The 13,275-nt window shown below is 37.6% G+C and overlaps 1 protein-coding gene across 1 annotated transcript in view; it reads right to left on the bottom strand.

The window, feature by feature from the left end:
* The window catches only part of LOC150079671 (ATPase family gene 2 protein homolog A-like), a 154,162-nt gene that overhangs the window by 72,748 nt on the left and 68,139 nt on the right, over nucleotides 1–13,275 (bottom strand). Inside the window, exons 6-7 of the mRNA XM_090383161.1 lie at nucleotides 9,323–9,437; nucleotides 119–253 (exon numbers count right to left, since the gene is read on the bottom strand). Of these exons, the coding sequence (XP_090239287.1) occupies nucleotides 119–253; nucleotides 9,323–9,437 (250 nt within the window). The remainder of the gene's footprint in view (nucleotides 1–118; nucleotides 254–9,322; nucleotides 9,438–13,275) is intronic.

Raw genomic sequence — 13,275 nt, 5'->3', positions numbered from 1 at the left:
TATAATTCACTATCTTTACCACAACACAATTAAAGATGGAGGGAAAAAAAAAACACACTTTCTCACTTTCTTTTCCTAAGAAATTTGCCATGCTAAGCTAAATATATCTTAAACTAACCTCTGCTCTCGGTCCTGGTGTGGGTATTGGAATCTCAATTTCCATATCAAATTTTCCTGGATTTCTAAGAAGTGGAGTTACAGAAGAAATTTTATTTGTGGTAGCCAAGATGAGAACTCTTTTGGAACTTTTAGTCTGAAAATATAAAATGTATATGATGCAAATTAAAATATAAAGTAATAAAATGTTAATAAGATATTTAATATTTAAATATGTTGGTATCTCACAACAAGAAGATATGAGTTAATTTCTCTCTTTACTGAGCCCACTCATCCATTAAGGAAATTTCTGTAAAAGTTCCTTTGAGTAGATTCAAAGGGGTAAATAAAAGGAATGGAATGATATATTTAAAGAGCATGAGGGAAAAGAAATGAGTCACCATATCTTACTTAACATTATGAAGAATTACATTGAAGGAAACAATTTTTCCATTTGAAATGAGTTTAGTTTATTGATATACTTGCAGATTACAAGATTCCCAACTATCCAGATCAATTACTAACACTCTAAATAAATATTAAGTTTCTGAACCTTTTGTGAAATCCTTTTGCTTTCATGTTAATGGATAGGGAAATTGACCAAAATTATTTAGAAGGCAATAAGTTACAATAACTTAATACCTTCTATAGCAAATACTATAAACATTTTTTTTGAAAAAAAGTATTAATTTATTGTAACTGCTGTCTTTTAGAATCCAAGAGTTTGTGGGTGAAAGAGAGGGGGGGGGGTATCTAATTTCATGATGCAGAGGGGAAATAATTAGTCAGGGGGCACCAATCCAGAACCAAATGTGGGAATAATATTCAATGGTGGGTGTAGAATTTGTGATTTGTATACATTCAGAAGACGATTTAAAGAAAAGTAATAAAGGGAGCAAAAGGGAGAATCTAATTTCATGATGCAGAGGGGCAATAATTTGGTCCTTGAGGTTGTCACAGACATTCTCTCAGATATGCCAAACAAGCTGTACTTGCTACCTGGGAGTCTAAAATGCTGATGGAACTGATATTCGGGTGACATTCAAGTCAAGTGTACCCAATTTCAGTAAAGTCTGGACGGTCTGCGATAGCCAAATCCTCTGCTTGCACCTTCACGATGTTGGGACTGTTAATAATCCTGGGTATAACCTCCACGCACAAGCACACTGTGGGTGACCACCCAGGTGTGAACCAACGTAAGCAGGGGTCGAGGTGTGGCGTCCACACCACATGGAGGAATGCCGCCCCTCTGTGTTACCAGGCAATACCACCACTTCGCTTATTGGAGGCTTGAAGTGGTCGAACCCATGTTTAGTCTCCAGAGCTAAGTTCTGGTCAACCCTTCCCCATCTCTTCCATCATGCAGTATGACTGATGACTTTTGAGGTTATGATGAACATCATGGCGAGATCCAATCTTCCTTATATTTCGAGGGTACAGTTCTAAAACGGTGTTCGCAGGGTGGCCGCTAGTTAGTACACCGGACCGAACCTATTGATAACTCTTTAAGAGGCTTCCGGATCAGCTAGTGTATAATCATGCTACTTCTACTCTGCCAGATAGTGACTGGAGGGAGCCCGAGTAGTGTGTATGCATGGGGGGGGGCACTGTCAAGGCCACATTATGTCAAGGATCTGGGTTTATTCTTACCACGTGTACACCATATCCAAAAATTTCATTACTTCATACACCATGTCCCACCCACTTTTTCTTACTATTGAATACACCACAAATTACCAAAAATAATAGTGTAAGATTATCTGCGAAAAGATCTAAACCTCCCAAATACTTCCTAGTTCATTTCACAAATATATGTGGTCTCAATTCTAATCTCAATGATGTCCATTTCCACTTGCAGTCTGCCAAACCCCATGTACTTTTTCTGACAGAATCAGTTATCGGTTGATTCAACTTTTGCTCATCTTAGTTGCCCAAATTATTACCTTTATGATTCCTTTCGCCTCAAAGGTGGTACTTGTGCATATTTCCGTTCCGATATTCCCCGTCAGACTGTGGGTGACCACCCAGGTGGTAATTTGGAATCTCCTCTTTTCAATCTTCTCTGGCTTAAAATCTCTCTACCTCACTGCATCAAATTCATCTGTTGTCTCTACCGTTCTCCCAATTCCACTAATCACTTGGGGCTCTTTGAATTCCTCTCTTTGCAACTTGACTTTCTCCAGTCCAACTTTCCTAACAGTGAGGTAATTTTCCTTGGTGATTTTAATGTTCACAACTCCAGCTGGCTTCTGTTTTCTAGCCACACCGACCCAGCTGGTTGAGATGCTGAGGCTTTTGCAATTACTAATAACCTCACACAGATTGTTCATTTACCTACCAGAATACCGGACAATCCTAACCATACAGCCAACACGCTTGATCTTTTTCTCACAAACAACCCTTTTAAGTAAACAGTCAGAGTGAGTGATCCCTAGGCACCTCAGATCACAAATTGGTGAATGTCTCTTCTCCAATGGAGCCTTTATCTCATGGCTATTCCCAACCTCCTGTTGTTTGGCATTACAAGAATGCAAAATGGGATGACCTGCAAGATTGTTCTTCTTTTCCTTGGTCAGATTACTGTTTCAAAACTTCTGATGTCAACGTTTGTTCAGATCGTGTCAGTGAAATTATTCTTGTAGGAATGGAATCCTTTATTCCACACTCCACTTTAAAATCTCGTCCTTTATCTAAACCTTGGTTTTCCAATCAATGTGCTAAGGCTGTTCAAGAGAAGAATGTTGCATATCATAATTGACTTGTTTCCAATTCTTCAGTTTCATTTTCTGCCTACACCAAAGCTCGCAACAATTGTAAAGCACTTGTCACTATCGCTTGGCACTCGGGGCCAATTCACTTAGTGAGGTCTGAAAAAGTGCTCATATGAGGAAAGACCAACATGGGTTACAGATAGGGTGACCAACTTTTGATCAGCCAATTTCGGGATATTAACCTTAAAAAATTGGGATTTTTTCATTGGTACATCAGATTACAAAATAACTTGTAATATTAACTACATGTCCCTCCTTGGTTATTATAGATATATAGAATAGGTATATCTTGACATATTAATTTTTAAAATAGGTAGGATGAATAAATTAGATACACGTAGCTACGTAAGTAAAACGTTTATTCATTATTAGGTCAACATCAAACAATCAACAGAACATAGCCGTCTATTATTTTTAATATAAATATGAGATAAATCGGGACAAATGGCATCCCACCTCACAGAGAGCCGAAAATCACGATGTCCTTCAAAATTTGGTGTGGTTGGTCACCCTAGTTACAAAGTTTGGCAACCAGGCATCTTAGATTGGAACTGATTATGATCTATAAGTCTCTCCAAGAACAGTAAAATGAATGAAGGCAAAAAGTTTCATTTTATAAATCAGCATTTCTCAAATTTTGGTCTGCAGAACCCTTGGGATCCGTAGACCAGTTCCAGAGGTCTGCGAAACATTCAGAAGAGGTATCAAGTAATCTGTTTTTATATATATATAGGGTCCACAAACTTTTTTATTTTTTTTTATTTTTGAAGGGGTCCATAGATCTCAGTAGTTTGGGAGCTGCTGTTTTAAATGATTACAGAACTAGGGGCGTTAAACTCAAATTACAGGATTGTAGGAAGGATTGTAGGAAGTTTTCTTTTAGCCAGCAAATTATTAATTACTTAAACAGGTTACCGTGTAGGTTGAAAAAGTTGATAGCTTGGGTAAATCCGAAGGTCAGCTGAATGGTTACCCATGAGAAGAGGGAAACATATACGTAGTTTATTTTCTTTTTCTTTATTTTACATTTTTATATACAGCAGGCTCTTGATTTACCAGAACACTTCAAGAAACAAATTAAAAAAAAAAAAAAAATCAACCAGAAATCATAAAATTCAAGTAATAACTAGAATAAGTATAAAAAGATGTTTTGCAAGTTGTAAATAAGCGACAAGAAGGGGCATTATAAGTCGTTACTGGGAGATTAGTGTACCTATTATCTTGCAACCCCTGCTGTCTTCACACCCGCTGCTCAAAAAAAAAGAAAAGAAGAAGAAGAAGAAAAAAAAAAAAAAGACAATGTTTAGTTTGTTTTAGTGCATCGCGTGAATTGTTGCATTCCATTGCACTGCGAAGGACAAATTTTTTTTGCTATTTATGTCAAGGGATGTCAGAATTTTTTTTTATAGTAACTAATTTTTTTTTTGTTTGTTTGTTTAGAAATCGCGAAAATGATGAGCAGACGCAAAAGTTGTGCTTTCAATTATACAAAAACTTGAAATTATTCAAAAATTTGAAAACAGTGTATCCGTTAAATTTCTAATGAACCATAATAATGTTGGTGACCAACATTGTAAAAAATAAAGGGAAGCTATTAGATTTAAAACTGACATAAAAAAATAATAAAGAGGAGCATCGTATGGGACATGCGAGTGGTGCATGGTAAAGTCTTTTTGTTTTTTATCTATTGCCATACTTTTTACATAGGTTGCTGAACATTTTTTGATACAGTAAATCCCCGACTTACGTAGTTTCAGACTTACATTGCATTATTTATATTTATTTTTATGACTGAAGATTTCAGTGAAGGGGACACACATCTCACCATAATAACGTAAAAACCCACACAACTGCAGTTATCGGGATTATCACAAATGCAATAAGATCGAGTTTACTACCTGTTTATAATAGATTGCACTAACAGAAAAGCCCAATAACCGGAAAAGTGCAAATTGTTTTATGGCAGTAACCTCCAGAAATGTGCTTTAGTAAAATGTGAGCTCGCATTGGGTGATAATAGTGAGTTTTCGCCTTAACCTTGTGAAGTTCTTTACAGAAAATTTCATTTTGACTAGCTGACTAAGAGAATTAAGTGACAGAATTAAGCAAATCTATCAAGAAAAGGAAAGTGATCGAGTTGGATCAGAAAATTAAAATAACAAGGATGTATGAAAATGGTCAAACATTAACAAATATCGCACGGAATTCAAGTGCCAATGGTGAACACAATAATAAAGGAGAAAGACAGAAGCGGTGAAGGGTCGGCATCAATGAGGTCAATTATAAAAACCAAGGCTGCAAAATACATACGATATCAGTTTTTACAGTACAATAACATGCATTTTTTATTCCTTTTATGTTTTCTTTTCTTATGTGCCACTCCAGCTACTTCACCACTGTCCCCAGATAAAGTTTTTAATTGAACTAATTAAAAATATATAAATATTTTTCTTCATCCTTCTGAAGACAGTATTTGGTTTTTGTAATTTTGCCATGTCAGAGATATAGTTGCAATATTTTATTAATCATTCTCGAGTTACGTAAAACTCTACTTACATAAGTCCTGGAATGTATCTTTTACATATGTCGGGACTTACTGTATTTTTGGATTAACTGGAAAATCGAGTCTACTGTATTTGATTTTATTTATTACTAATCTTTTTATTGTTTTTTTTTTTTATTTATTTATTTATTGTTGTTATTTATTTGATGGTGCAGCAAAAGCCCATAGTTTCCTTGCATTATATAGCTAATACTAAATTACTATTATTATTATGATTATTACCGTATTTCTTCGATTCTAAGAAGCCATCGATTGTAAGACGCACCTTAATTTCAGTACCACCAACAGAAAAAAAGCTTTGATTCTAAGAAAAAATAAATAAATAAAACGTTAAAATATATCTAACAAATATTTTTATTATAATAGAATTCAATTTACTAACAACAATAGTATTTATCAGTACGTATGTTATTCATCACTTCCTTCTGAATCTTCTGAGCTGTCGATATCTGCATCTGAATCAATATCAGAGTCTACTGCACATTCACAGTCTGATTCTTCTGAGCTGTTGTTATCTTCGTTATCCCATAATATATCATCTTCTGAACCATCGAGAGCTTTGGTGATGCAACATTTTTTAAATGAGTGCTGCACTATTCTTCCTGGGATTAGCCTCCAAGCTGTTGGATACCCATTCTGCCAATTTTGATGCTGGCGCTTTCTTAATTTTTCCAGAATGTGTCAGCAGAAGGTTGTCAGTCAACAGCCAGGATTCATATTCCTTTCTCAAGTAATCCCTAAATGGTTTGTTGATTGAAACAAGTGGCTGCAAATGGCTAATCATACTACCAGGAATCACAACCAAGTTTTTGCACGATTTTATTTTTGACCCGTTGGGACAAATGTCCACGAAATGTATCAAGTACTAGCATGCTAGGTGGGTTACGAAGGCTTCCAGGATATCTATTCCACACAACATTTAGCCAGTTTTCCGTAAGCTCTGCCAACATCCATCCATTTTTTTGTGCATGCAATGACATCTTTGGCGAAAATTTCATTCTCTGGTATGGTTTTTCGATTTAAAATGAAATATGGTGGCAACTTTCGACCATCAGCGGCGATGCATAGCATCACAGTGATACGCTGCTTTTCGTAGCCTGTGCTTATAAATCTTGATTTCTTTAGCGCCTTTAGCATTGACAGTGTAATTTCGAGGCATATCAAAGAAGACGGGGGTTTCATCAGCATTTCCAATTTGACTAAACTCATAGTTTCTTGTTTTCCTTAATTTCATCACCTGTTGCTGAAAGTTAATCAGCTTCTGTTGAAAGTCTGCAGGAATTTTTTGAGAGATAGATGTTTGGCGCCTTAACAATAATCCGCTACGATGCACGAGTCTGTCGCATCAGCTGCGACTGCCTTTAAAAATTATTTTCTCTATTGCGAGGGACTTGGCAATTTCTCCGGCTTTCAATTGCATGGCTTATCCTTTTGCATGTGTCTCTGTTACAAAACGTATCACAGCTTCATTGACTTGTGGAAATCTTCCTTTCTTAGGCCCTGTAAAGCACTTGGTTGTTGCTTTGCACGAAAATATGGAATTGCGATCATTTCTCCAATGATGAACACTTACTTCACTAATTTTAAAATGTCGACCTGCAGCTCTATTTCCATGTTCTTTTGCATACACAAGAACTTTTCGTTTCAATGTGGCTTCATAGTACAATCTTTTGACAACATTTTAATGTGCAATAAGGGATCAAAATGAACGAAATACAGAAATTCCACTTCTTACGTACTTTCAAAGATACAAACAAAACTTCCTAGTTTTCGCTGAGTGAGCACCACTATAATGAAATAACTGTGGCTTCACATTTCAAAAGCGCATGAAATTACTCACGCCACTTTATTCTCCAATGGAATTGGAGAATAAAGTGTGAAAAAACACAACGTGTGGTGCCGTGTGCAATGTACAGGGAAAAAAAAAAAAAACCTGCGATTGTAAGACACCATTGATTCTAAGACGCACCCAGTTTTTAGAGATGTTTATAGGGGAGAAAAAATGCATCTTAGAATCAAAGAAATACGATAATTATTTAAGTACAAGGGTTGTTCAATAAAGAATGATCATAATTTTTCACAAATAACCAAACTGCTTGCTATTTCTAGCTGAGTTGTGGAATTTAAGACCAAACCAAGCTGCATCACATAGTAACTTTACAGTTGACTCATGCACAATGTGACATTGGTGGTTGGTCAAATTTATGCCTGTTCAGTTTCACCTATGTAACACTGGATGTGATATGTGGATACAAAATTTTGTTTCCCTCTCAAGAAAACATCAGGTGAAGTGTATGAAATGTTAAAAGAGGCTTATGGTGAACATAAACTTCCATATAACACAGCTTTCAGATGGTTTAGAATGTTTAAAGACAGATGTGATTAAATTACAAAAATCAACGGTCCTGGAGCTCCATCCACTGCAATCACCACAAAAACCATGATCAGTAATCATGAGAGAAGATCATTGTATAATAGTAAGGCATCTGGCAGAGATTCTCCATAACCATTTGCATAAGATGTGTTTGTGCATGTTGGACTCCAAGACTACTCACACCTGAGCAACAGCAAGCTCACATGGCGGTTTCTCAGGAGCTGCAATGGATGGTTACTTAAGAAGGTGAGGTTCTGCACAAGGTAAGAACAGTGGATGAGACAAGGTTTCATCATTTAAACCCAGAGAGTAAGCAAGAAAGCTCTGTTTGGAACTTTACATCATTGCCAACACTGAAAAAAGCAAAAGTTGTGGCTTCTGCAGGAAAGGTCATTTTTTTCCTTTTACATTCAAGGTTATTATTGTTATTGTTTGGTTTTTAGGAGCATTAGCAACTAAGGCCATATTGCTCCGGGGATATGCGGTGGTCATTCCCTGACCTTTCCGCATCCTCCGTATTTGGTGGTGACGGGCTCAAACCCCGGTTTAATCAAGAAGCGTATGCTACGCACTGCTGCTCCTTCCCACCTGGCTACGGAGGCGCACCTTACATTCAAGGAATGGTTTACCTGCATGTTATGCCACATATGACTGTTATGGGACCTTACTACAGAACTGTATTGTATACCTCACAGGATCACATTTGTCAATTCTGATGGGATTCTTCTGCTTGCTCAGATTATGAACCTGAGGGTGCATAAACTGAAATAGAGGAAAGAGAGTTGTAGAATAAATGTGTGGAAATTTGCCTTTAGCCAGCAGGTGGTTAATTGCTGGAACAAACTTCCATCTGTCGTTGTGGAAGTTGATAGCTTAAATAAATTCAAGGAGGAACTACACAAACTTTTAGGGGGAACAGATGTGCGAAAGTTTGTTTTTTTTTTGTTTTTTTTTTTTTTTGGCTGACACTACATAAGCTCATATGCTTGCTTTCTTGCATGACATGCCTCAACTATTACTACTACAAACAACCACAACTGCATGCAGATGGGTGGATCGCAACATTGCTCATACTGTCCGAGTACCTAGGCCACATTAATGTCAAATGGGTTCCTCATCCACCCTACAGCCCTGACCTTGCACCCAGCTGATTTTTTTTTTTTTTTTTTAATTTCCAAAGTTAAAGGGGCTGCAAGGAAAATGTTTCCAGTTGTCAGAAGTTGCAAAGACATCAGAGGCAATTCTCAACTACATGTCAAAAAATGGCTTCCACCATGTTTTTGAAGAATGGCAGATACATTGGAGCAAGTGATTTCATCAAATGGGAACTACCATGGAAAGGACCATCAAAATATGGATGAATAACAGAGGTATGCTGTAAGAAAATACCATGATCATTCTTTATTGAACAGTTACCGTAAATTTTTACTGTTATGTTCTATTTCTTTATATTATTTGCTCAATGCATAAAAGATAATTACCATTTGGAAAAGAACAGATAACAATCTAAAAACTCACTGGTAAACTCTCTAAGAGTGATATCAGGGCATGTACCAATCTACTCTGTAGATCATTCTTATTTCCTTTGGAGCATATGATATCAATATCTTCAATTACAATTATACTTGGGGCTCTAATTTTGGAAAAAATTAGAATGTAAAACTGTGTACATATATATATATATATATAAAAAAAAAAAAAACACACATAGAAAAACAAAAAATCCATATTACAATAAACTCTTTTAAATCCAGCACCCTCAGAAATTGAGAGGCCAATTCATAAAAATTTCTGGTTTTCAAACAGGCATACCTAGTTGTTGAGCAGTTTTGAAAAGTACATTTCAATGAATATTAAGCCCTAATAATTGCACTTATTTACATTGAAATACTTATGGTAACTAAAATAATGACACTTATATTCTGCTTGGAAATTTTATCATATCCAGCCAGTTCCTAAAAAGGGTGACAAATGCCTTCCATCCAATTATCATCCCATTGCAATAACATCTACTCTTTCTAAAGTAAGGGAGAAATCAATTAACCGCCAACTCAAACTATCTAGAAATTTTCCATCTGATCAACGATCGCCAGCATGGATTCCGTCAGTGTCAATCCACTGGTGATATTCTGGCTTATATTACCCATCTATGGACAAATTCAATGGAAAAGTTTGGTGAAACTTAAGCAGTTGCTCTTAACATTTCAAAGGAATTTGATCATGTTTGGCATAAAGATCTTCTAAATAAGCTTCCATTGTATGGTTTTTTTTTTTTTTTTAATGAAAACTCCAAACACAAAAGGTATCAAAACTTATAATACTTAGTACCGTGCATGGGTTGAAAGAGAAGTATAGGGGGGATGCTGGAAACTTTGCTCTAGAGACTAAACATGAGTTTCACCACTTCAAGCCTCTAATAAGCAAAGTGGTGGTATTGCACCGGTTGATGAGAGTCATCTACAACCTTAAAAATTTGCCAACTGTTTTTTGTAATTGGGTATCCAGTTTGTTCTCTGACTGCTCACGGAGGGTGATGGTAGATGGGTTTCTGTCTTCTAACTTCTCCACTAATGCTGGTGTTCCTCAAGGTTCAGATCTTTCTCCCACTCTTTTCCTCTTGTACATTAATGACCTTCCACTGACTGGAAATCCCATCCATAGTATTGCTGATGATAGCATATTGCATTCCACTTTCCAGTTTGAGAAACCTTGCCCTACTCAAACAGCTTCAACGTCTCGAATATCCACTACCAATTCCTTAAATGCTGATCTCTAAGTAATGGTAATTCTCCAGTGGGGCAAAGATAACTTAGTTGATTTCAATCCTTCGAAAACTCAGTCCTGTCTTATATCTCACAAAAAGGATTCTTCTGCACCTATGCTTTTCTTCGATGACACTCAGATTTCTAGGCAAGATGACATATCTGTATTGGGGATTACCCTGACTTTTAATTTCTCTTAACATAAGCACATTACAAATATTGCTTCCTCTAAAAAACTGGGTTTTCTCTTTTATTCTTGGCGTTACTTTTCTTCCAGGCAGTTGTTCACTCTGGCTTCTACATTCCGTTCAAAAGAGGGCAGTTAGAAAAATAAATGACTCATCTACAACAGTCTCTCCACTTTGTCTCATAAACGTTCTGTTTCTGCTACATGCCCTTTCTATAGATACTTCCATGGTCACTGTTCTTCCGAATTGGCTTCTATAATTCTTGCTCTCTTTCAAAGTAGTCTGAATATGCACCGTTACCACTCAACGTTGTTTTACTGTCCAACGGTGCTTGAGGTTGTCACAGACATTCTCTCAGATATGCCAGACAAGCTGTACTTGCTACCTGGGAGTCTAAAACGCTGATGGAACTGATATTCGGGTGACACTCAGTCAAGTGGACCCAATTTTGGCGAAGTCCGGACGGTCTGTGACAGCCAAATCCTCTGCTTACACTTTCACGATGGTGGGACTGTTAGTAATCTTGGGTATAACCTCCATACACAAGTACATGGTGGATGACCACCCAGGTGTGAACCAACGAAAGCAGGGGTCGAGGTGTGGCACCCACACTACATGGAGGAATGCCGCCCCTCTATGTTACCAGGCAGTACTAGGTGGTAGATGACTCTCATCAACCGGTGAAATACCACCACTTTGCTTATTGGAGGCTTGAAGTGGTGGAACCCATGTTTAGTCTCTAGAGCTAAGTTCCAGTCAACCCTTCCCTATCTCTTCCATCATGCAGTATGATTGATGACTTTTGAGGTTATGATGAACTTTGTGCCGAGATCCAATATTCCTTACATTTCGAGGGTACAGCTCTAAAACGGTGTTCGGAGGCCGGCCGCTAGTTAGTACACCAGACCGAACCTATTGGTAATTCTCTAGGAGGCTTCCGGGTCAGCTAGTGTATAATCTTGCTACTTCTACTCTGCCAGATAGTGACTGGAGGGAGTCCGAGTAGTGTGTATGCGGGGAGCATTGTCGAAGCCACGTTATATCAAGGATCTGGGTATATTCTTAGCACGTGTACACCATATCCAAAAATTTCATTACTTCATACAGCATGTCCCACCCACTTTTTCTTACTATTGAATACACCATGAATTGTCAAACTAATAGAGCAAGCTCATCTGCGAAAAGATCTAAACCTCCCAAGCACTTCCTAATTCATTTCACAAATATACGTGGTCTCAATTCTAATCTCAACGATGTCCATTTCCACTTGCAGTCTGCCAACCTCCATGTACTTTTTCTGACAGAATCTCAGTTATCGGTTGATGTAACTACTGCTTATCTCAGATGCCCAAATTATTCGCTGTATGATTCCTTTTGCCTCAAAGGTGGCACTTGTGCATATGTCCGTTCTGATATTCCCTGTCAGAGACTTGGCAATTTGGAATCTCCTCTCTTTGATCTTCTCTGGCTTAAAATCTCTCTACCTCATTGTGTCAAATTCATCTGTTGTCTCTACCGTTCTTCCAACTCCACTAATCACTTGGAGCTCTTTGACTTCCTCTCTTTGCAACTTGACTTTCTCCAGTCCAACTTTCCTAACAGTGAGGTAATTTTCCTTGGTGATTTTAATTTTCACAACTCCAGCTGGCTTCCGTTTTCTAGTCACGCTGACTCAGCAGGTCAAGATGCTGAGGCTTTTGCAATTACTAATGACCTAGCACAGATTGTTCATTTACCTACAAGAATACCGGACAATCCTAATCATACAGCCAATACGCTTGATCTTTTTCTCACAAACAACACTTCTAAGTACACGGTCGAAGTGAGAGGTCCTTTAGGCGCTTCAGATCACAACTTGGTGATTGTCTCTTCTCCAATGGAACCTTTATCTCATGGCTATTCCCAACCTCGTGTTTTTTGGCATTACAAGAATGCAAAATGCGAGACTTCTTTTCTTCTTTTCCTTGGTCGGATTACTGTTTTAAAACTTCTGATGTCAACGTTTGCTCAGATCGTGTCAGTGAAATTATTCTTACAGGAATGGAATCCGTTATCCCACACTCCACTTTAAAATCTCATCCTTTATCTAAACCTTGGTTTTCCTATAAATGTGCTAAGGCTGTTCAAGAGAAGAATGTTGCGTATCGTAATTGGCTTGTTTCTAATTCTTCAGTTTCATTTTCTGCTTACACCAAAGCTCGCAACAATTGTAAAGCAGTTATTAATCAGTCCAAACTAGAGTTTGAACAGGCTAAGAGTAGAAAACTTGCTTCTTGCCCTAATGGTAGCCGAGCATTCTGGTCTCTTGCCAAAACTATTGGCCGCAACTTTTGCCCATCTCTGCTCCCACCTCTGTCCAAACCAGATGGTTCTGTTGTCGCTTCAGCCAAGGATAAAGCTGACCTGCTAGCATCCCATTTTTCTTCCAGCTCATGTATTAATGATCTTGGTAAAACACCTCCCACCATTCCCAACACGATCCATTCAATGCCTCCTGTTGTATTCCGTCAAAAGGAGGATA

Source organism: Mastigoproctus giganteus, chromosome 10, assembly GCF_048544385.1.
Source record: "Mastigoproctus giganteus isolate SK-2022 chromosome 10, ASM4854438v1, whole genome shotgun sequence".
Lineage (NCBI taxonomy): Eukaryota > Metazoa > Arthropoda > Arachnida > Uropygi > Thelyphonidae > Mastigoproctus > Mastigoproctus giganteus.
Note: the sequence above shows the minus strand (reverse complement) of the source record. Positions and strands in the feature narration are given on the sequence as shown.